The sequence below is a fragment of the Pelecanus crispus genome, chromosome 4, assembly GCF_030463565.1.
Source record: "Pelecanus crispus isolate bPelCri1 chromosome 4, bPelCri1.pri, whole genome shotgun sequence".
NCBI classification, from domain to species: Eukaryota; Metazoa; Chordata; class Aves; order Pelecaniformes; family Pelecanidae; genus Pelecanus; species Pelecanus crispus.
Window position 1 is genome coordinate 18,181,402 of NC_134646.1, and position 24,953 is coordinate 18,206,354.

Consider the following 24,953-nt stretch of genomic DNA (forward strand, 5'->3'; position numbering starts at 1 on the left):
AACTCCCCTTCCTTCATCTTACTCTCCTCCCCCTCTTCTTTTAGAACAAAATAATGCAAGTTTGGAATAACTAGTACAACTGCAGGAGTCACCAAAAGACTACCAGAGCCTGGAGAAAATGCTTTGAGCCCATCAGAACTGCACTCACGGAGCCACACTTGATCCACCCAAAATGCTCAATAAGTGAAAATGGGTTTCAGAAGAAAAGAATTACTGGTTTAGGCTTAGATCCTTGCTCTGGAGCTGATATCAGAGATCAGATTAGATATAGGCTTCTGTATCCTCCTTCATTGAAGAGGTGCCTACAATGGAGATTTAAATAATCTTTTCTTCCCTGAAAATTATTTTTAATATCAGATAACCAGTATACCAGCTGTTTTATAAAATAATGCTTCTATACACATAGCTGTATCAGTTATGTATATCTCTGAAGGTTGTTGACTTGATTTTCTAATCAGAAAGTTTTTTAAACATGATTTCTTGCTCTAAAAGGTGCACTTTAAGATCACCATTGCAGAAGTGAAAGTTTCCTGTTTAGCTGGCAGTACAGTCAGAATATGCTTTGAGCTGACTAGATGTATTATCACCTGTCAGCTATTTAGAGCTCCTATTAAGTTAGAAGATAGACCCGCACTGAGTCGGGGAAAACTACATCTGCTTTCAGACATCAAACTGATATTTCCTGGAAAGAAAACACTCCACCTGTTCACTATAGTCTTTGGAGCTGCCAATAGGGCAAGCAGACATTATTTTCAGTATAACCAACTGAAAACAGATTAGCAAATATTAAAACTTTGCTACTACACTATTAACTCCAATACGTTACTCCGGACTGGAAGCATTTGTATTAAATATGGCACCTGCTGGAGACTATTCAAGAGAAAAATCAGATACAAGAGAAAGGCCAGTAACAATGACTCTGGGTGTAAAAATGCCCTGAAATAAATGGATTCCTATTTTCCTAGTACTTTGACTAGAAATTGTCTTCTCATTGATGCTTAGCACTTTCTTATAACATGGCCAATGTTTTATTGATCTATGAGTCTATTAATCCCAGAGCCTGGTTTTATGTGATGTAGCAATGAAAATAACTGCACGTATGCAGCTTCTTATGTCTCTGCGGGTAATTTGTCATACTCACCAGCCAGTATTGAGATGTCATCAGGAACTCAAACAATCAGATCACTAAAATCATTGGTTCAAATTTCTTAATTTGAATTGTATGTTCTGAAATGTCTTTCCTGCTGATAAAGGAAGGAGTTTGCTAAGCAACAGTTTCAGCATTTCTTCTTGTGATTGAAACCCTGAGAGCAGTTATAAATACTAGAAAGTGGAATGCCTGGGCCATAGAAGATATTCAGCAGTCTGATTCCTGTTATATTAAAAATTAGCATTGGCATCAAGTAAAATAGATGTAAGCAATGTTTTGCCTATAGTACCCAAAGCAAATGCAAGCAGGCATTTCAGCAAGATTGCGAAACATGTAGTTTATATTGATTTTAAAGACAGACAATTCATTCACTAAATATTTTGCATGTTTTTAAGCAATTTAATTTCTAAACATTATAGAAAAACAACATAAACATATTTGTGAAAACTAGCACACTAACTAGTTAGATCAGGCAAAAAGAATATAAATAGGTGTATGGTAATAAACAGTAAATATGTTTCAAGAGCAAAGAAAGTAGGATTTAAAGAATTTCTAGTTTCATAAGATATAACTCACTTTTAGGGTTTTAGAAATCAATCTCACAAATGGATTTCACATTCTAAGGACTGAAAACATGAATCACAGATTTGACAGTACCAAATTGCTTGACTGCACACATGAAGCTATATTTGTGTTTCGTTAATGGAAAAAGTGTTTGTTAAAACAAAAAGCCTCGCTAGTACAATTACCTTTCTCCCCAAACCCTGCCCCACACTAGCCTTGCTTTTTTTTAAAATTATCAGGAAGATACTAAGCTATCTCCAGATATCTATCTGGGAAGGGTATGTGGTAATCGTGACATTAAAAAACAATCGTTATTTTGAAACTCTGTCTTGCTTACAGCTTCATCATTCTGAATATCATGTTCTTTACATGTAATATTGCAATTTTCATTTCTAATGGATCTGATTTCAGGGTTACACTAGTATCATTCCCAACATAATTTTGAAATACAGCTCTTCTTGCTGTGGAATTCCAAAGCTTTTAAGTTATTAAAATTGTATGTCTTTGTGTATTTGTTACAGATAAAATACAGTGTAGTAATTTCTTTGAGGTAATTATGGTCCTCTGAAGTCAAGGCTTTGTTGCAACTGCTAGAGTCAAACCTGCATGCCTTTTGCAGTTTGGTCAGAATTGTCTTCTGCTATCTATCCTGAACTGAGAAAAATGTTAGCAAAACAGTTGATTTACTGATTGCATATCTATGCCAGTAACCACAAAAGATGAAACTTAAATTTTGCTTTTGTGTGTAATCTTTTAATATAGGGACTAAAAGATAACATGATGTCCCTACTCTATCAGTTCTTCATAAAGAACTGCATGCATTTTGCTATTTTATATGAATTATGAAATCTTTATTCAAGGGAGCTCTCAAACAGTAGGCAAGAACTGTAACAAAACCCACATATTTTGCTAGTATATCTGATGAATGGAATAGTATTATAGTTAATAAATGGGACAATTTCATTCTCTTTCCTGTTCAGGAGATGAATTTAATTCTATATTCTTGTAACCAAAAGCAGAATGTTTTACATTAAACTAACATTCCAGCATTCTTGTTAATTTGCAAGCAAAAATGATTTTCACTCCTTTTTTTTTTTTATAGCACAGATTTCTGCATGTAACTTTTGGGACACAAATTATCTCCAGAGTATTTGTAGAGTAGGATGAATATTTCTTGTTCTCCCATTAATTCATCAACAATGTTTCTCAGAACTTTGAATCCCTAATTCAAGGGCAGAATTCCAGCTAGATTCATACTGCAATCCTTTATGAACTTTTTGTAAGATCCTTGCAGACCTTTAAGATATCTTGATTTTATAAACTCTCTAACTAAAGCTACCTTGACTCTGGATTTCAATTAGGATTCATGTTTGTGGCCCACTAGGTTTATAAGTAACTCCATTTAATCATGTAATTGCAAATAATAATACTAAAACCCCCTCTTTATGATAGTATTTGATTATCATTCCTTAGAAAGGATTATATCTTGCTTCATGATAAGCAGCAAATGGCAATCCAGTAATAAACAGCAGTTAAGAAAAGAACATACAAATATTTTTCGCTGTTATCTTTGATATTTTTAAAATTTGTCTTGGTTCACAATGAAATAATGATACTTCAGTTAAGTAGAACTTTAAAAAAGTGACAGCTTGATTAAAATTTTCTCTTTTATTTTGAAGGGTTTGAAATTTGTATTTCAAATACCTTGAATGAGATTTTTAAACAAAAAAGTATCACTGAAGAATACTGACATCTTTCCCTCAGAGAATGCAGAAAAAAGGATGCCAACTACTTCAGTCAAAACCAAAAATATTTTAAAAAATCAGTAGCTGCACTTTCCTTAAACAATTTGATGTGATAAAACAAATAATAATTATATCTGTATAATGTTCATATATATTTAAACATAAATGCATGTATGTATGTACATATATATACAATTCTCTATTTCTCATGATTTGGAAAGTTCATTCTTAGCAGATGCATTATGTTGTGTTTGTTTTCAAAAACTGAAAAAGAAATGCTACACCAATACCAGTCCTCACAAGTTGCAATGAATTATGCTTTACATTTAAGAAATATCAGTTTAGTCTAGTAGATGTAGAACAGTTTAGAAATTATCCTAAATCTGCGTTTCTAGGATTCTAGATAATCCTAGAACATTTCAAAATGATTCAGGCTTGACACTCTGAATACATGCCCAGAATGATTTGAGCACTTAGTGGCATTTTTCCACAAGTCTACCTTGGGCATGTCTCTGCATGTTTTGAGTGAACTTTCAGAAGAACAGGCTTGAGTAACACAAAGCCTGTTTGAAAGTCAATATGAAGTCTTCATGCTCCATTACTTGTGTTTCAGTGGGCTCAGTTAATCAAATCAGGAAATAGAAATAGAATTGTGAGATTTAATTGGCTGGTCACAATCATGCATACAGGTCAGATTTCAAACTCTGACTTTGCAATGTGGTGGATGAAATTTTACAAAACTGAAGCCACTCCAAGAACCTCTTAAACACAAAATTAGACAAGTTTTGGATATATTTCATTGCTAAATTATTACCAACCCAAGTGTCACATTCACAGAATCATATGAAAATAGGACTAGAAGGATGTGACATCTCCCTTTTGCCTTCCAAATAAAATTCAAACACTATTTTTCACTTTTCATGTAATAAAATTCTTCCTTTCTGAGCAGTCAAGCTGTCATTTCCAATATTTAAAAAGGGCTTTTAGGCTGAATTTTACTTCGGATTCCTTTGATATCCAACACAACTCAGGAAGCTAAGGTGTGCTCTAATATGCAATGCCACATAGTAAAAGAGCCACAATTCTCACCTTAAGTGAGGCACTAAGATGCCACTGCATTATCTACAACTTCTACAAATGCTCGTGTTGATGTGCAGCTTTTCTGTCCTTCTGCATACCCTGCAAACATTTAGAAAATAAAGGCCTTGCAGTAGAGAGCTTGAGCTTTCATTTGTGAATCCAAATGCTGCATTCTAATACGCTTTTTAGGGACAGCTTTACAGTCCCCCAAACTATAGCAAGCCATACTGCCACACTAAGACAGAGGAAGAAGCAGCTTTGCAAAAATGCAAAGGAAAAAATATAAACATACAGTAGATATTGCTAGCCTAACCCACTGAGCATATATTGTTGGTCACAGCATGGATCTGACACTGTGGGATATATTTGCAGCATGGGGTATGGAGAACTACACACACAAACAATCGTGAGAACAGTATATTTTTTCTTATGTGAAATGCATTGAAGATTGACCCTGTTGGGATGTAAATGGGGAATTGGATTGTTGTGGAAATTCTACTGGTTTGTGTGCTTTTTAAGTGTTGAATTTTCTTTTTAAGTGATCAAAAGTGTCTTTGAGTCATAACAGTCAAAGATGGCAAAGACCACATATTGCTCTAATTCTGGTCTTCACGACATCTTGCAGAGATTAATGCTTGAAAGATATTATTAGAACTTTTTATTCCTTTATCCCAAACTGACACCATATGAAAAGCTTGCCATGATAGCTCTTCAATACCTTCTTTTTTTATTTTTGAAGCTATACCATGTAAATTAAACTGGGAAAGTCACATCAAATCTAAAATAAAGAGCTAAACGTGCACTACTTAGAGACATTTAAACACCTGTCATATCCTCTCTTGCTCAGGTAGTAGAATAACCACTCTGCCCCTTGAAGTATGAGTACTTCAGCCTTCCATTTTACATTGCTTACTCTCTGCTTCTTTCTTTCCCCATGGAATTGCTGAGTCCATGTTTACAAAGCTGCTTCTCACGTACACGATAAGACCAAACAACATTACAGTTCTCCTAGTTGGTAGGACACAGTACTTTCAGGGCCTTCTTATCACAGTTTAGTCTAGCAGCAAAAGGAAAGGTTGACGGAATTGTGTCTGTTCTGAATATCACCAGAGAACAATCCCTGGCAGAGATTCTTTACACCAGTGAGATAGCTAGCGACAAGTAAACAGACTGCTGTGGGCATACACCCGCATGTCATAAGGGACTGATCTACATCACCACTGAACATTGCTGTTGACTTCTAGAGGCTCTGGTAGTAAACAGTGGGTTTCTCAAGGAAATGCTTCTCTTCAAAAACCTTTTGCAACCTTACTTCTCCATTTGAATTAACCACAATAAATCCATTGTTGTACTATCAATATTGATAATTTCAAGGTATATATATTTTTTCAGCAAGCACAGTAACATTAAATTTTTGTGGTATTGCTTCTTTGTTGCAGTAAAACATTGAAAAAAGTCTTATTTTATGGCAAAAAAAAAAAAAAAAAAAGTCCTGGTTCCATAGAGGAACAAGGCTTTTGTAACAGACAAAGTAAAAAATTGTGTCCTTCCTTTAACTATCAAAAGGAAACACTGTACTACAAGCCTAATAGAGAAAAGCTGACTCTATGTTATCGCTGATAGTGTTATACAGCTTAGTATTTATTTCAAATTGCTCACACAGCAAAATAGAAGTATTGATCAATCACCCATACCATTATCTGAATAAGGAAACCATGCCTTCTTTCATCTGAAAGCACTTCAGAAAAAGTTAATTTTAAATATTGTCCCATTTTCAAATATCAAAACTGGGATATATGGAAAGTTAAAATGCTTACAAAACTTACCACAGTGACAAAATTCAATGTGAATTAAACCTTGATGTCCTGACTCTTTAAGACAATCAGTAAAGCAACCTGAATATAAGAGCTGGCAAATAAATTGAGTAGGAAGATGCATTTTCATATAGCAATTTTTCCAGGGGAAAATTAATATTATCTTCCATTTTCCAGTTAAAAAATACAGTGACGATTACTCATCCTTAAAAGAGATGTTAACATGCTACTTACTGGTAATGTAGGAGCAATAATAGTTGATGTAAGTGCAGAAGTGTTATGAAAACATGCCTTGTATATAAATGATATGAAAAAAGCCTATTGTATTTCAAAAAGTTTAAAAGCTTAATTTCTGTGTATTTAAACACATGTAGAATTTTTATACTTAGATTAGAAATTAATGGTACACTGCACCAGAATCCATAATTTACATATATGGTATAAATATATACCTATGGGAATTTCCACTTCTGAATTAAATACATTCACAGATGAAGGATTATTTATCTTGGTATAGATCTTTACCAAATAGTAAAATCCCTGCCTACAAATGAGTGGGTAAGTGGGTGTTCACTGCTTCACAGTTACCTGCTGAAAGCTCAAGGTATCTCAGAAGCCACAGAAACAGACACAAGAAGCAAAAAAGGGCTGTACGAATCTTACTGTTTATGAATATTAATGGTGGAACACACAATAAATTTCCAGGGCTATCCAGAGCTAAAATGCTTATTGGAAGAGGAGTCTCTGAGCTACAGAAAGTCCTCCTTCAATAGACTAATCTTTTTTCAAGGCAACTACTGCATCTCTCTTGTCAACCAGTTTAATACCTGCTGTAACTCAAAAAGATGCAATACTCTGGTCACTGAGCAAAAAAGTTCGAAAGCCCTCCAGAGGTAGATCTTACCATATACATCATAATCTCATTTGAAGATCTATTTTTGCCTCCTCCACTATTCTTGTCTATATTACAATCAAAATCTGACAGAGCAATATGCTATCAAAGATCTGAATAAGCATTTTAAATGAAAAGTCATTATCTAGAATATTGACTAACATGAGGAGACCATTTAAATACTTCAGGTCTTGGCAGACTTCCGTAATCTCACAAAAATGGCACCTGTCTACAAGTGTTGTATACCAGCCTTACTGCATTAAAATCAATGAATTTATGACTATTTCCAGCAGACAGGGATCTGGCCCAAAGAAAATATAATTAAGCATAGTAAGAGTTCAAGCACAGTTAAAGACAGTACTAATGGTACATCAAAAACAGGGAAAAGCTTTTGTATGTTTGCCTTAAAAGTACCTTTTATGTCTGTAGGTAAAAAAAAAAAATCCTTTTACATTTCATTTTCAATCAGAGGCTTACAGCTGTTAGAGTCATGAATTATTACTTATGAAAATATAGTAATGAAAAATTAGTTTAAAAACAGACCCTGCAACTTAAAGTTCAAGTGAGATAGAAAGTTATTTTTTGAATAATAATTTCTTCAGCACAGCAGCTGTCACGAGGACACTTGTGAAGAGTGACGGGAGAAGGAGACTGTCTTAACACATCAAGGACAAGCACAGCTGTCTTAATTTCAATCCAGTGCTCTTTTCATTAGAATGCAGCACAAGAACACTGAATGTTGTCTGGACAAGGGATTGCTCCCATTCTCCTCTGTCACTTATTCCCTCTTTCCACCAATCTTCTGATTTACATACACATTTGAAAAAATAATCTATGCTTGCAGAGATGGACGTTTGTCTTTCAGTGTCCTTAAATTCCACATTTTTGTGCAACCTACAGAGTTCTGGTTTTGGGCCACCATCCTATAAATAGGTTTAGAGCCAAAATGAACTGCAGGAAATTCCCATGAAGGTGTGGGAGTAACCGACAAGATTTTGGCCTTGAGTTTCTAACACACAGCTTGGCTGCTATTACCTGGCAAAGTAAGGGGAAATGGTGTAAGAAGAGCAAATCATGGACCATTTCCCATACAGACTTTAGTCTGATGTTTTCTCTGACTCCAAGGTTGTTACAAGGAAAACTTATTCTGACATTAAGGAACCAAAACCCCAGCCTGCTACACAATTCATAGCTTTGTGGAGGTTTTTAATTTATTTTTTCCCTTTTATTCTCATGTCTCTCCAGCTCACACAATCACTGACTGCAGTCATCGTCCCTTTCTCAGTGGAATCATGCCCTAAGACACGCTAAGTGTATCAGATTAGACTTTGCAGTAGCACTGTACCCTCAATGCTAGCACAACCCCGAGAGGTCCCCTTCTCTCCTCTATCCTTTTCATCTCCTCTTTTCAGCACACATACTGTGGATTCTTTCTGCACATCCAGATTCATTTGCATGTCTATGTGGAGTTGTTCTGCCTAGGAATCTGAGGCAAATGTGGCAGAAAAACAGCTCTGCCCCTGAATTTGAACCTTCAAAGAGATGACAACTGAACATGCCCTTATTAACACACATAGAAAAATCATTACAGGTTAAGTGTGAGACTCAGTGGCTGAGTTAGTAGGTTTTGTGTCAGAAACTCCTGAAAACTAAGGATTTTATCTCATCCTATGGAAAGCCAATAGGTGAACTAACTCAATTTTTGGAAAGTATACATTGGTTCTTCAGCAACAGGGGTGGTGGTAAATTTGTGGACATGTACATACCACACATACAGGCTCTAATAGATGACATGGAAGGTGCAACACCTACATGCCCTTCATTACATTCATATCCTTCTGAGGGATTGAAATTTTTACCTAATTTCTTGGATCCATCTTTTCCATCCATGAGAGGGTGCATCCATGAGAGGGTGCACCCATGGTAGAAGCACTGTAATTAGGTTCTTCACTTTTGCACCAAGAGGACAAAATAATGTGAAAGCCATTTCAATTGCTTGATGCTTTTTGATGCTTCTTGCAGCAGCAGTGGAAGCTGAAGGAAAGAAAAAAATATATAATGACCAACATCTTTGCTCTGATATATATGAATGCAATTGACAGTCACAGTAATAGCCTGTACAGATAATTTTCCTTTTATTACTTAACTGAAACACTTTAAGATGGAACTGTGAACTTCTGCAAGTTAAAAGGTTGAGATGTATGTGGGCTTATCAGCTGTGGAGCTGCTGGATGTGGTTAAAAAACAGGACAAGAGTGTCCAGTTTGGAAAGGTTTAATTGATTATTGTTCTAATACTTCAGCTAGTTCAATACACAGATGTATTCTGTAACAATACTCACTAAATAATATGGTTCAATCTTTTCTAAGTAGAGTCCAGTAATAAGCATGACTAAAATTTTCAAAGGTGTTCAAAACTTAATGGGAGATGAGTGTATAATTATTTTTCAGTGCTTTTGAAAATCTCAGGCTTGATACTTACTGTTTATCGATCACAAACTGTAGCACACCTGAAGTTAGACCATTAAATTACATGGTTAAATGAAATATTTGTTAACAGTACCCTATTAAAAAACAGAAAGAGCTAAAATTTCAAGAAAGAAACTATTCTCACAACACACTTTATACACTGATCTTCAACAACAGCTAATCATAACTTATTTTTTAAAATGGAACAACTCCAGCATGAAAAAGGAGTCCATAAAGGAGTCTGATCCTGTAAGTGTACCTCATGCATGTACTTCTACTGCACTCAGGAAGCATGAGTCCTCATGACACCAAGGAGCTTTGGTGCTCATATGGAGGGCTCGCTTCCTTGGAAACTATAGCCTTGTTCCTGACCACAGGAACAGTTAAAGCAATGTAAATTTCTGAATATGACCTTTTTGTAGCACCAGTTAGAATAACCATTCCAGAAGCATGTCGGGGGTGGGAGGCGGGGCAGTTTTGCCTTCTGGTTAACATCCACATGCAATCCACGCCCAGGATGCTAATACTAACACTCAGGGTAAGAACACCTGTTGAACCCTTAGAAAAGGGAAATGAGCCAAATGCCTTACAGCACTGCATTGCTAGCACTCTTGGTCTTTCAACTGTTTGGGCTTGTCATGGTTTAACCACAGCCGACAACTAAGCCCCACACAGCTGCTCGCTCACTCCCCTCTGTGGGATGGGGGAGAGAATCAGAAGAGTAAAAGAGAAAACTCGTGGGTTGAAATAAAGACAGTTTAATAGGTAAAGCAAAAGCCGTGCACACAACCAAAGTAAAATAAGGAATTCATTCACTACTTCCAATTGGCAGGCAGGTGCTCAGCCACCTCCAGGAAAGCAGGACTCGTAACAGTTACTTGGGAAGACAAAATGCCATCACTCTGAACACCCCCCACCCCCCCAGTCCCCCACCCCACCCCTTCCTTCTTCTTCCCCCAGCTTTATATGCTGAGCATGACATCATATGGTATGGCATATCCCTTTGGTCAGTTGGGGTCAGCTGTCCCAGCTGTGTCCCCTCCTAGTTTCTTGTGCACCACCAGCCTACTCACTGGTGGGGTGGGGTGAGAAGCAGAAAAGGCCTTGACTGTGTGTAAGCACTGCTCAGCAGTAACAAAAACATCCCTGTGTTATCAACACTGTTTTCATCACAAATCCAAAACATAGCCCCATACTAGCTGCTATGAAGAAAACTAACTCTATCCCAGCCAAAACCAGAACAGGGATATATCTGAACCTACATCTGGATGCTAAGGGATCTATAGTACAGAAGGAATAAATTTCAAGGCCAATTCAGCACTGAACTTACAATGTTTTGTTGTTACAGTTCAACAAAATCACTTTATGTTACATTCATTTGCTTCTGTATAAAATAAAGTGAATGTCACACATTTTTGTCATACCATTTTTATTTAACAGGTTTTTTTTCTATACTCATTAGTTAAAAAATTTATAACAAGGCAAATCATTTATCAAAATGAAAAATGCTGCACTCCTTGAGCAAGGAAAGGGGAGTCTAAATAGATTGTCCCTGCTCTTAAATTAATGGAAATATCTTACATTTAATATTTTCTCTTAAGTAGTTATGTAAGCACTCCAAGATCATTAATGAAGAAGTACAGAATCACAATTTACAGCTGAATGGAAAAACTGCTAAAAATGCATTTCAGAATCATGTCATTGAGTGATACAGTCTAGGAAGATAAATGTAAGAATTATTGATCTCTGGTATCATAATTAAATGTACACAATACATGACAAGGAGAAAGGACAACAAAGTTCATTAAAACTTGACTTGGAACCTAAGATGTAGGACTAGTCAAGCAGATGTACAAGGGAAGGGTCAAGTTTATAAACAAGAAGCACTTTCATTTTAATAAAAAGTATTTTTAAAATAGGTTTGGGGTTTTTTTGTCACTATTCCAATAAATAAGAGTAATGGTTAATAGTTATTATTTATAAAGACGATTCATTTGTGTGTAACATCCCCAAAAGTACCTTTGGCCAGTTCATCTGCTGGTATTGTGATATGTTACATTTCTGTCTCATAGAATCACTGCAGCAGTTCAGTTGTCCTTTGTAAATCCAGCTGTCGCATGCCATCCAGACACTAATACACACATTCCTAGCCTTCTTTCTAAAAAATCTGGTAGAACAGATTTGCCCAGGCTTTCTTAAGTAATGCAATAACTGATCTTTTAGTACACAATACGTGTATTGCAACAAAAGCAAATTCACAGAAATCAGATGGAATTCATCCCAGCGAACTAATGGAACTTGCAGAAATAGTGTTGGAGCCACTGGCTATTATTCAAAACTAATGGAGAACAGCCAAGGTCCCAGAGCTGCGAAATGACAAACCATATTACCTATTTTGAAGAGAAAAAATAAAAACCAGCCAACCTACCGGAGGAATTACAGAACAGAGAATTCAAATTCGAATTGCCAAGTTAGCTAGCGAAGCAGTCAGTTTACAACCTGCTACAAAGGCATGTTGAAAGGTGGGTGATAAACAATAGAAACAGGAATTGGCAAAGAGAAAGCATATCTATGATATAAATATTATTGAACATGGGCCTCCTGCTCCGTGCTATTGCTACCACTCAACCCCTTAGTACAATCAGGCTGCCTTAAGACACTTTCACATGTGCCAGCAAGTACAAGAGTCACCTTTTAGCAGACTTCAGGAGGAACAATCTACCTGTCTGATTCCTCATTGCTTCCCAGCACTTGGGCAGAAAAACTTTATTTTGGTAATGTCCTTTTATACCATTCAAACATTTTACAACATTATACCACCTTGCATTTGTCAAATACTAGGCTTTAAATTACATGCTAAGTGTATGCACTAAAAAGGCTTACACCATGTAGCAGAAGATGGAACATAGGTCTAGCAGACTCATATTGGAATATTCCTATGTAGGGATTAGGTCTACAATCTCATCAGTTACAAAAACAGTTTAAGAACCAATTGTGAGGATTTGATTTGCAGTTTTTTCCTAAAACAGGTCATTTCCCTACCAGTTACAAAGAAGCTTCTCATGTTGAAAATCAAATGATAAAAATAGATGCCTTTTTGTTCCTGCAGGACATGGAAACCAGAAACCAGCAAACACGGAAACACTTAGAACAGCCAGGTTTATCAGGGAACACACAAAAAATGGATTCTCTATTTAATGTAGCCCTAAAGTACTTGGATAAATGATGAGTTCTTCTTTTTCAGAATACATCACAAAGTTCCAGAAAATAAATCATTTTTCTCCAAACATATACATATCTCTTTCAAAAAAATCCAACAGTTGAACTGTCTTTATTTTTAAAGCTCCTTCTTTACATGAACATACATGCCATTTTATGAACAATCAGACAAACCATTTTACTTTTGCTTCTTCATTACCAATAGCCTGTTTTCTGGCATGTCATAGTTTCCTGAATATGCCACAAGTAAATTCTATAGATAGACACTCAGTCTGGAGTAGGGACTCAGATCCTAACTCCCGGTGTGCTGTTACCTATGGTGGAATAAAGGATATAGGGAGTACCATTTGCAAACTGATGGAGGAAAAAGATTCTTGTGCTTCCTAAAAGCAAGTGAGGTAGATAATCCCAGGCATAAGCAAGGTCACAAAGGAAGGTACACAGATACCTTTCTAAGCTATTAAGAAGTGCAAATTCAACTAGGCAGACTTATGCTGCTGTTAACATCTTTTACCCCATTCCACAAGCAGTGAGTCAGTGTTCTCCTTGCAAGGACTAGAACATTTGCTCTGTAATTCTAGAAAATAGAAATGCTTTCTACTACTGGCATCAGGTCTGCATCACCTGGCTATAAAAGTCACAGCAGCGTGTTTTGCTTACATTATTTCTTACTGCTATTCAGAAATTTTCTAGCTGTCATAATTCATTTTGAAGACTTCACTTATGTTAGCTATCCTGTATTCAATGAGAATATCTAAAAAGTGCAGAGATATGTATGCTTATCACTTATTTTAATACAAAATAATAATAATAATTCTTTGTAATGCAAGATAAAATAATATGCTAGAATGGTCAGAACTGATTAGAATAACCAATAATACAATAAGCATAAGAATGCATGCTTGGTTTTCTTACCATTAGTGCTGCATCTCTTTTGAAAACTATACAGTGATGTATTTGTAAAAATGTACCCATTGTTGCTTACTTTTTTTACTTTTATAATTATTCTCATCCTAGATTTATTTTTTCTTAAAATATTACGCCTTTGCAATTAGAAAACACAGGTTTACTTCTGAATATTCATCTGTATTTTCTGAACTATTATTCCAATCAAATACAAGGTATTGCCATTTTTCTCTAATACTTGTAGTTATTCTATGTGTTATTTACTTCAGAGGTAAGAAAGAAATCCACAGCTGGTACCTCACATCATACGCCACTTTGCATTTAATTTGTAAACAGAAGAAAAAAAAAAAAAAAGTGGAATCAGAAAGATCTACTAAAAAGAAATGTAAACAGGAACGTAAGAGAGATCCAAGCCAATTAAAATAATATACAAGGAAAACAGATGCAGGTTAGGCTGGAATCTCAAAAGTGCAATTTCTTAATGGTGTACCCTGGGATTTTGTTTTGCTCCCTTCCATTTCTTTTCCTTCAGTTTTTCAAGTCAAAATGTAAACAATCTGTGGAACCAAACAGAATCCTCAGTTAATTTTAAATAATTTTAAAATGTTCATCTATGGGACAAAAAAAAGAACATTAAAAGCTTTTGCTTCAAAGTGGAGTAGCATGGTACAACTGCTAGCTCTTCCTCATCCACTGGGCAAAAAAGAAGCAGCAGAAATAGCACTAAAATGGCCATGAAACCCACATATTGGTTGCTTTCTGTAAGTATGTAGAAATACATTCACAGGATGAAAGACCCAAAAAAATAATTTCTGGAACATAAATCTAAGGAAATCCACAGAATTGGCCAAGTCCAGACCAGAGCTCCAGATATGCAGAGATACCAAGAACACAGTAAAAAAAGAAGGGGGGGGGGGGGGGGGATAGATTTGACACTAAAAATGTGGATTTTTTTTTTTTTCTTATGAAATTACCCTTTAAATCTTAAACCATGATTAAAGTTTGGATTCAGTGTGAAATGCCATGCATAACTCTAAAATACATTTTCATATTCCATACAATGAGATAGTTGGAACAGATATACAATACTCCTCTAAATGGATTGTTCTTCTGAAGCTCTGTTAGAATAAACTTTACATTTATTTTCATCAACATGGCAGACTTGTCTCATTATCCAGATTCATATTTGTTTTCCAGAGGATTTCAATTGTAAGTATTTGGTAGCCAACACTGAAAAAAGAAAAAGTGCATTCATCACCCCCCTAGTATAGATATATGACAGACTGAGGTGCAATAAAGCTTGTATTGCCTCTGGTTTAGGAAGACTCTATTAATAACAGGTGGCAGAGCTGTAAGTTAGATATATGTATTTTCCCAAACGAATATCAACCAAAACTTTATAGAATATTACATACAAAAGAACTGTGTTCTGATATCATTACTAAGGTTGCAAAGTCAAGTACTACTCAAGCATTAGGAATCCCTTTTGCATGTGTGTTATCATAAAGTCCTTAATTTCACGATCCACACGAGCCCCGTCTCCTTCACTGCGCCAAGCTGATGGTGTTCACTTTATGAGCACTTTATCTGGTATTCTGTTTTCTCCTTTTTCAGTGTGTTACCCCAGGACTTGATTACCATACAGTACTCATGTTCTGAGCTGAAGATGGAATTATTAATTTCCTCATGAGCTTCTTCATGGGATTCATCACGAGAGTATCAGGTGTTCAGAGACATTAACAAATTTACCTTTGCAACAACCTAAGGAGGAATGGGTTTTATTATGGCCATTTTACTGCTTAGGAGCTAAGGCACATAGGATGAGATTTTTCACAGTTAAATAGGTACCCAAAAATGCATGAAGGAGCCTAATAGTTTTCCCAAAAGTGCTATAACATTTTATTTCCAGCACACGGGTGCTTCTGAAATTTTTCCTATGAGACTATGCCCATCACTAGCCATGCAAATACATTTTAAAATCTGACCAAAACAGATTAAGGACGAGGGTATCCATGGATTGTGGGTTCCCACTCTCAGACATCTTGGATCTCATCTTCAGAGCATTTGGCGTTCTACTAACATTTTATATGCTTTAAACACAAGCTTCAAGCTGCAGCAGAAATCTAAACATCAGGTGTAGCTCTGAATCCTCAGCATTTCTGCGTATCAGTCATCAAGATCCCAAGTCAGGCATCCAAAAATACTGAACACCTCTGCAAACACTTTTACATAAATGAACTATCAGCAAAAAGAAACTCTGTGGAGATGCTGTGGGCAATTTTCAAATACTTTAACTATGTAGCCATTCTCTCTCTGCAATTCTCATCATCATTCGCTACGTACCTTCTAGCTTCTGCAAAAAATGGAGGAAACCTTGACTGCAATCTCTTTCACCATAAACTCTGAATGTCTTGCACTGAATGGAGCAGCAATTTCTCACAAATATATACATGACTGTACAACTGAAGACCATTACACTATGTACATACATAGAGGCCAATTTGCATATGCAATACAGCTGACGTGCAAACTATAAATCACTTGACTTTGCAGTCCAACAGGGTTCTTTCAATGCTCTGTGGAGTTGTTGGGGGTATGTTTGGTAACATTTATGATATTAGAAATAGCAAACAGAAAAAAAATGCAAGACTACCCTCATGATTTAATGCACTGACACTCCAGAATTTTCAACAGGCACCAAGCCTTTTGATGCCCCACATACATGCACATGACCATTATCATAATTTCTGTGATAAGAAGGCAGAATTCATGGCCTTGCCTTTGTGTTAGAAGTGCCCAAACCAAACTTCAGGCTTCCACAGACCTCAGAATAAAACTGCCACTTCATTTCACCTGTAAACATCAAAGAAATCTGGTTCTGTATCTAAACGGATAGCCTTTTCTTAAGATAATCAAAGATTTTTTTTTTATTTTACTGCTTTATTTTCTTTGACATATATGAGTTATCCTGAAAGAAAGTTCTGTCTGTAGTAGTGATACAAAGTCAATAGAACCAGCTCCACATATGGAATCCAATCCAAAATCCAAGATCTGCAGCAATTTCTTCATTTATTATTCTTCTACTCTAGTATAAATGACCTGAAATATTCCATCATATAAATTCTTATATTACACTAGAGAGGAGTTTGCTTTTTACAATTATATAAGTGGTAATCATGAAGTGTATTTCTACTAGCTGTTGTAATTATTACATTAAATCATCAAACTAAGATCTGTCATATAATAGGACAACAAAACTTGAAGGACATCAGAGGATATTTTTGTTCCTGTAAAAGTATTTGCTTATTACATCCATTGCAGACATAGATCTACAGAAGAAATAATAAATGAAGAGTCTTAATTGAAAGCAATAGAGACTCCTGAACGCTTGAATAAATTTCCAGTGTACTGGAAGCATACTTCAATTGTTGGCTAACACAGAAACAGAGAATAATCATAAGCATATCTTCACCAACAGTGAAATATGTGTAAGGACAATAAAACTATATATATTCTTTTGTTCAACATCTTTGATGGAGAACTATCATTTAGAAATAATACATAATAGCTCTATAATGTATAATATATAATTATGTAAATAATTAGTATAATCTTGAGATGAGATGAGGGCTATTAGTGGCAGTGGATACTTTGAACCTTGCACATTTAGTCAAAAAGACCAATGACATCCAATCAAACTTCTTTAAAATGAATTGCAACAAACAATGGCAGCACAGCTGCTATTAGAATTATAATTGAGTTTAGGAGGGAAACAGCAGCTGAATGCAATGCAGATAATTAAGGAGCAAGCTTTTGTTAACACTATCAGTAGGGTCATGATTCTGCAGATTGTGAACTTATTATGGCTGAACAAACTAGTCTATTTTTATAACAGAGGTATATTTCTGCTTTTTATACTAATGAAGTATATTCTGACTAAAAGATAGCTGATCACTTATTTATTTAAGCTATCCATTTAGAGAAATGATAAGCATTTACAAATCTAAGATTACCATGGAAACCTTATTCTTAAATGCTGAGGATTATGGGAACAATTGGTTATACAATTGGATGGGTAAATAACAAGCCTCTGAGTATGACAAAGACTGTAGCTATGGAATTACATTAAGTAATTTATCTCTTTCAGGCTAATATACATTTTATGTTAACCCAGCACTGAAAGGGAAGCAATATACCTTCCATGGGTAAATAGTGAAAAGAAAACATTTAAAAACATAACATTCATGGTATGCAGACAGAAACTGCATAAATGCAAGTTCTTGTGGTCCTAACACTTAACCCTAAGGTGTGAGGGAATTACAAAACCCAGGACTGGGAATTTCAAAAGTAGTCTAAAATTTGTATTTCCTATTGTGTGTTGACTAATCTTGGAACAAAAGTATTCCATGTAGGAAAAACAAACAAACAAGAATTGCCAAAGGATTCAAAGTCACTCTGAGCTTGCAGCTTGGCACCACAGTCAGGCAATGCAAGATGCTTGACCATTCATAACCACGAGTCAGGGTTCCAGAAATGGAAAGGAGGTCATTAAAATGCCAACAACAACATTACATGCTGTTAGCAATATTACTGTTATAATATCATATTGTCATAATAACTCTTTAAACAAACTGAAGAGTGTAGGTCTACCATTATACCAGTAACCCCTTTAATTCATGTAGCACAGATTCAGGATCTTTGGTTTAAAACAATCCTGCTGACAACATAGGTCATTTCACTGGCAAATCTAAATTTGTTAGGGACAAATGAGTAATCCTGCTTTGGCATCTCATTGACCTCAATGTGTAAATAAAGCAAGCAGAATGTGTCTGACTGGCAGCAAGCCATTACCGTGCTATGTGCAATAAAAACACTAATATGTCAAAGTGATTTAAAAAATATGCTTTGATATTTTGACCTGCTGAAAATTCTATTTTTGACCCTGCAACCTCCTAAAATAATATAACAAAAAAGTTTTTAAAAATATTTTAACATTCCTAAGCATTGGCCCATGGCAAAGTAATTTGCAGGTTTTCCATTCCTGGTTCTGAACCTTCTAAGGTCCTATTTCACCTGACTGCGGAAAGCAAAAGCTTCTCCTGATTTGAAATTATTTTTATCTCTGTTTCTTCAGGAAATCCATTCCCAGCCTCAATATGGAGAAGTTTAATTTGGTCATTATCAAAATGGAACTCAAATGTGCTTCAGTAAGACTCAAGAATGGTATAATTTCTGCCCAGTTCCTTTTAAGGGAATCTGGAAAAGAACAGGTATCAGCCACGAATAAAAACATGCCCTGCTGCTCATATGCACACCATGTTGTGATCTCTTTACTTGCAGATTAGCTCTCATTATATGTCAGCAGAAATCTGAAGCACTTTTCAAATTTTATAAATAGTAGTGTTGATAATTTACTAAAACTTTCCTAATACTCTCTTTGCGTTTGCAGTGGGAGTAAATGCATGGATGTATACCTAGAAACTTAAGAGACAGAGCCAAATGGAGGTGAAACAAACTTGCACATTTGCAAAAGCATATTATAATGGTGACTACTCAAGCCAACATCTGTCAAGAGTTATGATGGCAGAATCTGAGTATATCCCCAATTTCACTCTATTTACAAAGCAAATTTCAGGGGAAAATTTGACTCATATCATCTATACCCTAACTGCAGAATTATGATCCCTGACTTCAAGTGGCCACCAATATTTTCAAGATGAGCATGGTTAGGGACCACCTTCATAAAAGGATTCTAAAAATAAAAAGAAATTTGAGTCCTGAACCTCCCTGTTTTAGGTAAATTCTGGAATACTCTTCTGAAATGGATAGTTTTTCTAATTTATCTTTAAAGATTGCTGTATATTACAGCTGAAGAGCAGCCTGAATGAAGAACTTAAAATTTTAGGAATTCCATATCTAGTAGATATAAGGACTTGTGAAAATAACTAATGGACTAACTTTAATTTTCTGAACATTTCAGAGAATCGGTGTGATTCAGATGTGAATGAGGCAATGGCATATAAAATGTGAAGCTAACATTTTTCTAAAGGCCACTAATAAATATACTTTTTAGCACCTTTTTACTGGAATATCTGGAAGCTTTCCTCAAGATGATCAGATTTCATTAAGGCAACAGCACTGGGGATCTGTCCCTACAAAGCAAGGCCTGTTTTCCTAATCAACCTCTACGGTCATCATTTCACAGTTTGCCAATTCAAGGACTTGGACCCTAACAGAAAATCAACAGTATCTCCTTTTAGCAAGACATTTTTTTCTACTAATTTAAAATTAAAGACTGCTGCTATGATTGTATATGTTGTTATGATCACCACTGAAGACAGTGATGCAAAGCAACAAACAAGCTAGAGTTGCACTGTTTTCTAACTTCATTAGATATTGCTGTAATGTAAGGCTGATATTTTTGAATACTTTAACATACAAGGCCTTTTGAGAGAAATATGCTGCTCACCAACCAGTTAAATCAGCTAGCTTTGAACATTTTTAATGTCCTTTTCTCTCCAAGTGCATATGGTTTTTACAGTTCTTCAATGCTAATAACAATTTCAAATACTTTGCACAAGTTTCATTGCTGGAGTGTCTACCAGAGGCAATAAACTTCTCAAACCAAACCCCCTTCACTCCTATCACAACCTCGTAGCGTCTTCTCCTTAGTACCATCATAAAACAGCAGAGCATTCAAACAGACATCTCCAAAATTCTCCCACTGAAATATCTTCTACTTTTATATGATAGCCTGATTCAAAGTGCAAATGTTTCCTGTTTACACTGAGTACAGTTATGACAAAATTAACAGAAATTCAGCATTTCTACAAGAAAGTAATTTTCAAAAGAATAAACAGGAGTGTTTTTTTCCCTACACAAAAGAGGAAAATAATCAGTCTTGCTAACTAAATAAGCCTGTAAAACTTAATCTGCTATAGCGGAAGCATGCACAGCCGCTGATGGACTTCTTGGTAGAGGCAAAAGTGTCTGGAAACAGAATTAATGCATTGGCAGGCTCTACCTAACAGCTCACTGCCTACCTCAGCTGGTCTGATGTCCCATCATAAAGGATAGGTGAATATCACTTGTGTCGTTAACATTTTTTTAAAAAGTATCTCTCTTTAATTAAGAATGCAGGTTTAGGTCTCCCATTCTTGCAGTAAGAGTCAACAGAAGAAAATTTTGGCAATGGAAAATTCTGGAGTTTTAGTTTTCTTCCTGTCTTTTCTTTTACATTGTCTTTTTTGGAGAACTTTGAGGGACCATGACTATCACATTGTGGATAATTTATATATGGAGGAAGCGTACTTTCTTTTTTGCAGAACTGCAATGGATGTCCCAAGGCATAGCATTATCTACTGCCATCCCAACACCTGTTAGTCAGGGCACAGGCAGCATTTCACTTGAATAGATATCAGTGAAAAAAGAATTTGGTCTTCAGGGTTTTCATTACCATGAAAGCATGATTTCTAATAATGCAGGAGGGATAAAAACAAGCCCAATTTCCCTTGGTGTTGTGGAAATAAAAAATAGGTTTACTGATAAGGAGGAAAGGGTTGCTGCAAAACAACTGACATATGCTTAAACATGGAAGCCTTCTTAATGCAATCTGACAGGATGATTTTTCAGCTGAAACCCAAGTTTATTCCTCCCTTTCCTCCTGAATAGCAGTTAGCACTCATTTTGGACTGATCAGTGGGTCATATCCACAATTTCCTTTTTACTGATGAGAGCTTTCTTTCCACAGTGATGTCATTGCTACTCCACAAAGTGGTTAAGCCTGGAAGTTGAACCTCCCTGATCATTGTACCGTATTGCCACTGAGCCCTCGATGGATGCAGTGGTCTGTAAAGCACATTCAGAGGAGAATGACTTCTGTGTGGAAGTCTTACAGTACACAGTTCAAACCTACTAGAGTAATGAGATACAGCATGGTACAATAATATATCACTTTATTATTTTAAAACACCTTATGAATATTAAACAAGCAACCTCTGTAGTATCTCAAGAGGTGGGATAACTCTTACTGTAAAGGATATTGTGTTGTGTTATGTGATCTATAACTCCACATATAATACATAATTTAATAAGATTTACTAATGACCTTGAATTCTGTTCAGATTTCCATCCTACCTTCAGCTGCATGGAGCTGAAGCCCAGGAACTCAAATATATTTAGGCATGCAACTTCCATTGATAATAGTGAGGGTGAGGCAGAAAACCTTTGAGAATCTGAAGTGAAATACTTTCATGACATGCATTAAAAGGACAGGAACAGGATTGTGTTTCCCTTTTTCTTTTTCTCTGTTTTTTCCCCAATGGGAAAATTACGTGACAGTTTTCAAAATTATGTTTCATGTATCTAGTTTATGTCTGCTGTGCTTCACGTTTGATATTGAGGCAAGGTTAATGACATGCAGCTTGCATTTGGAATTGAGAGTGGAAATGTTTAAGGTGGTTCCTAGATCCTGTGGGTATATGGTAGATATTGCCAGAATATACAAGAGATTAAATGATGCTTATCAAAAATCAATGTAAACTAATTTTTCCTTTCTGTGCAAATTTGCTGGGTTCACAACACAGTAGAGGTAATGCCTGCATTTCATATATAGTTGCTACCTAAATTCAAGGTCAAATACTAAATTACTTCTTGAGGCAAACTCTCAGGTAGTTTATTAATGTTTTGGCTGTGATAGCAAGTTAGGTTTCACCTTATGCGGTGATTATATATGAGCCATCACTGAAGTCTGAAGTATGAAATCAAGGATGTTTGATTGATTCATTTAATGGTGTTAAGGTATTTCCATTTAAAAATACTTCTAAAAATCCAGCTGTAATTAAGGGCAGGACAATGGTTGCCTCTCCCCATAGAGTAGCATAACATGGATCAGTAAAAAGAGACTTGTAAGAGATTTCTAAACTGAATGTGTGCTAAGAGAGATATGAGGGAGAAAACTGTTAACACAAGTAAAACATCTGATTAAGCCACAGGGGAACCACAGTCAGAATCCATTTCTATTGATGATTTCTTGTGTGGCTGTTGGTAAATCCCTAATTTCTGCATGCCTTCGTGTTCTGGTGGTAAAATAGGCATAAGAACTCACCTTTCTTCAGGGAAGTATTATTGAATTCAGTACTGCTTGTGAGGCATTCACAAACTATTAATATGTAGGGGTGGGCAAATAAGATTTTCCTCGACATTTTTTTCCCCTCTCATGACTGAGAGCTAGGCTACATGATCCAGGAAATTTATTTATGTCTAGAAGCTCTCAGAAGGCTTGATTTACAATGTGAGTGCAGCTGAGTATAGTGCATATCTCAGTTATGAAGCGTATTGACCAAGGAAGTCATTGCAGTTGAAGAATTAACTGCTCTGTTGGAGGGCTTCATAAACTCGTTTGTTATTACTGTTGCTCCACAGAGCCCCAAATGTCCAGCACAATCTCCTTCTGACTGTATTGTCTGCTAGGAACTCAAAAGCTGTTTTACTGAATGATGAGTCTTTTTTTTTTTTTTTTTTCTTTTTCTATATAACAATGCGCTTAAAACAACATGTTGGGAGCCGTTAGGCATTTATTTACCATGGTGGGTTAATCTCATCTGGGGAAGTATAGAAACTCAATCATGAGTGCTACAGTATATAAGCTAATTGCTGGGATAAAACCAAATGAATAATTACTTAACTTCAGAATGAGGCCTGGGGGAATTTTTCTTTAATAAAGGTTTAATTCACCAGTGATAATGAATGCAATCTCACATACTACTGAACAACACCATTAGCATAATGGCTAAGATACAAAAACTATAATTAGAACAAAACAGAAATGTTAATTACAGCCACGAAGGTACCAAACAAAAAGGGAGTTTTCCTTTAACTGTCAAGTGGGTTCCTGCCTGTGTAGGCTTAGTAATCCCTGTGAATGGGTCATCAATTCTGCTTGAGTGACTGACAGGCAGAAATTAAAAACTGAGGCTTCCTTTGCCTTTTGATTCCAGAGAGGACTGTGATTCACACAGGAGACTTAAATAGTTAGAGTACAGGTGAGGGTAGTAAAGACTGTACCTCTAATCATAAAGCTTAAGAATTAAGCTCCCATGTATCTGAATCCCACACTTCAATTCCTTTTCGCAAAAAGGCAGGCCCATCATGTCATCTCAGGAATATTAGATCTCTTCCAAGTTTATTTACTACCCCCAGATGTACTTGCTGTACACAGCACCGTGTAGCTGGACAAGGAAATGCGGCAGCCTGTTGGCTAGGCAGCTGCTGAGAAGTTTACTGATAACAAGCAGCTTCATTTCCGGCACTAACAACAACAATAACAAAAGCTCTTTGTACATAAAAATTTGCAGAAACTCCTATATCTTGCTTAAATGAAATCTGTGAGATGTCCTCATGGAAGAACACTCTTTTGTGCCATTTCTGCTGTGCATTTTCTCTAATCTCATGCTACACAAATATTAAATTTACAGATTCAAGAACTCAAAAGTTACAAAATATGAGAACCAATGTTGCATTTTTCCCCCTTACAGGACTTATTCAGTGTATAAAATGGACACTAACCGAATGGGGAGCTATTCAGTTTTTCTTTTTATCTTCGTCCTTCTATGTTTGATTCCAGACCTTATTTAGCACACATCATCAAAACCCTGCACTGAATACAAAATTACCAATTTCTTCATAGGCTTTTTTGTGGTTTTCTCAGCTTTTTTGTGGTGCTCTCAGCTCTCACTATAATTAATCTATCCTCCCAACACCTCTAAGAAATCATATAATTGAAGCACAGAGAGATGAAGGCCGCTTTGCTAAATATTCACTGATTTGGGTGCCTGCTTTGATACAACTAATTATTCAAGGCTGGGGGAGAGGTTGTAATTTATGTAGCAGTGCACACGTTTAAAATACAGCCCCTATTAACTTGTAATTTACACATGAGCTTTTAGCATGTCCATAAACTGAAAATATCTGTAAAAAAATCTGTGAAAATTCTGATTGAAGAAATCTGCTGATGATCCCATTAGAACATGGTGGTGAAGGTAGGAGAGGAACCTAGTCCCCTGCAGTGGCCCTGCCACCTGAACCATGAGACTGACCCTTCCACCCTAACAGCTC

General features: G+C 36.0%; 1 protein-coding gene across 1 annotated transcript in view; it reads right to left on the reverse strand.

The window, feature by feature from the left end:
• Positions 1-24,953, reverse strand: part of IQCM (IQ motif containing M) — a 111,121-nt gene that overhangs the window by 16,993 nt on the left and 69,175 nt on the right. Inside the window, 2 exon segments of the mRNA XM_075709440.1 lie at positions 9,105-9,150; positions 9,152-9,279. Coding sequence (XP_075565555.1) covers positions 9,105-9,150; positions 9,152-9,279 — 174 coding nt within the window.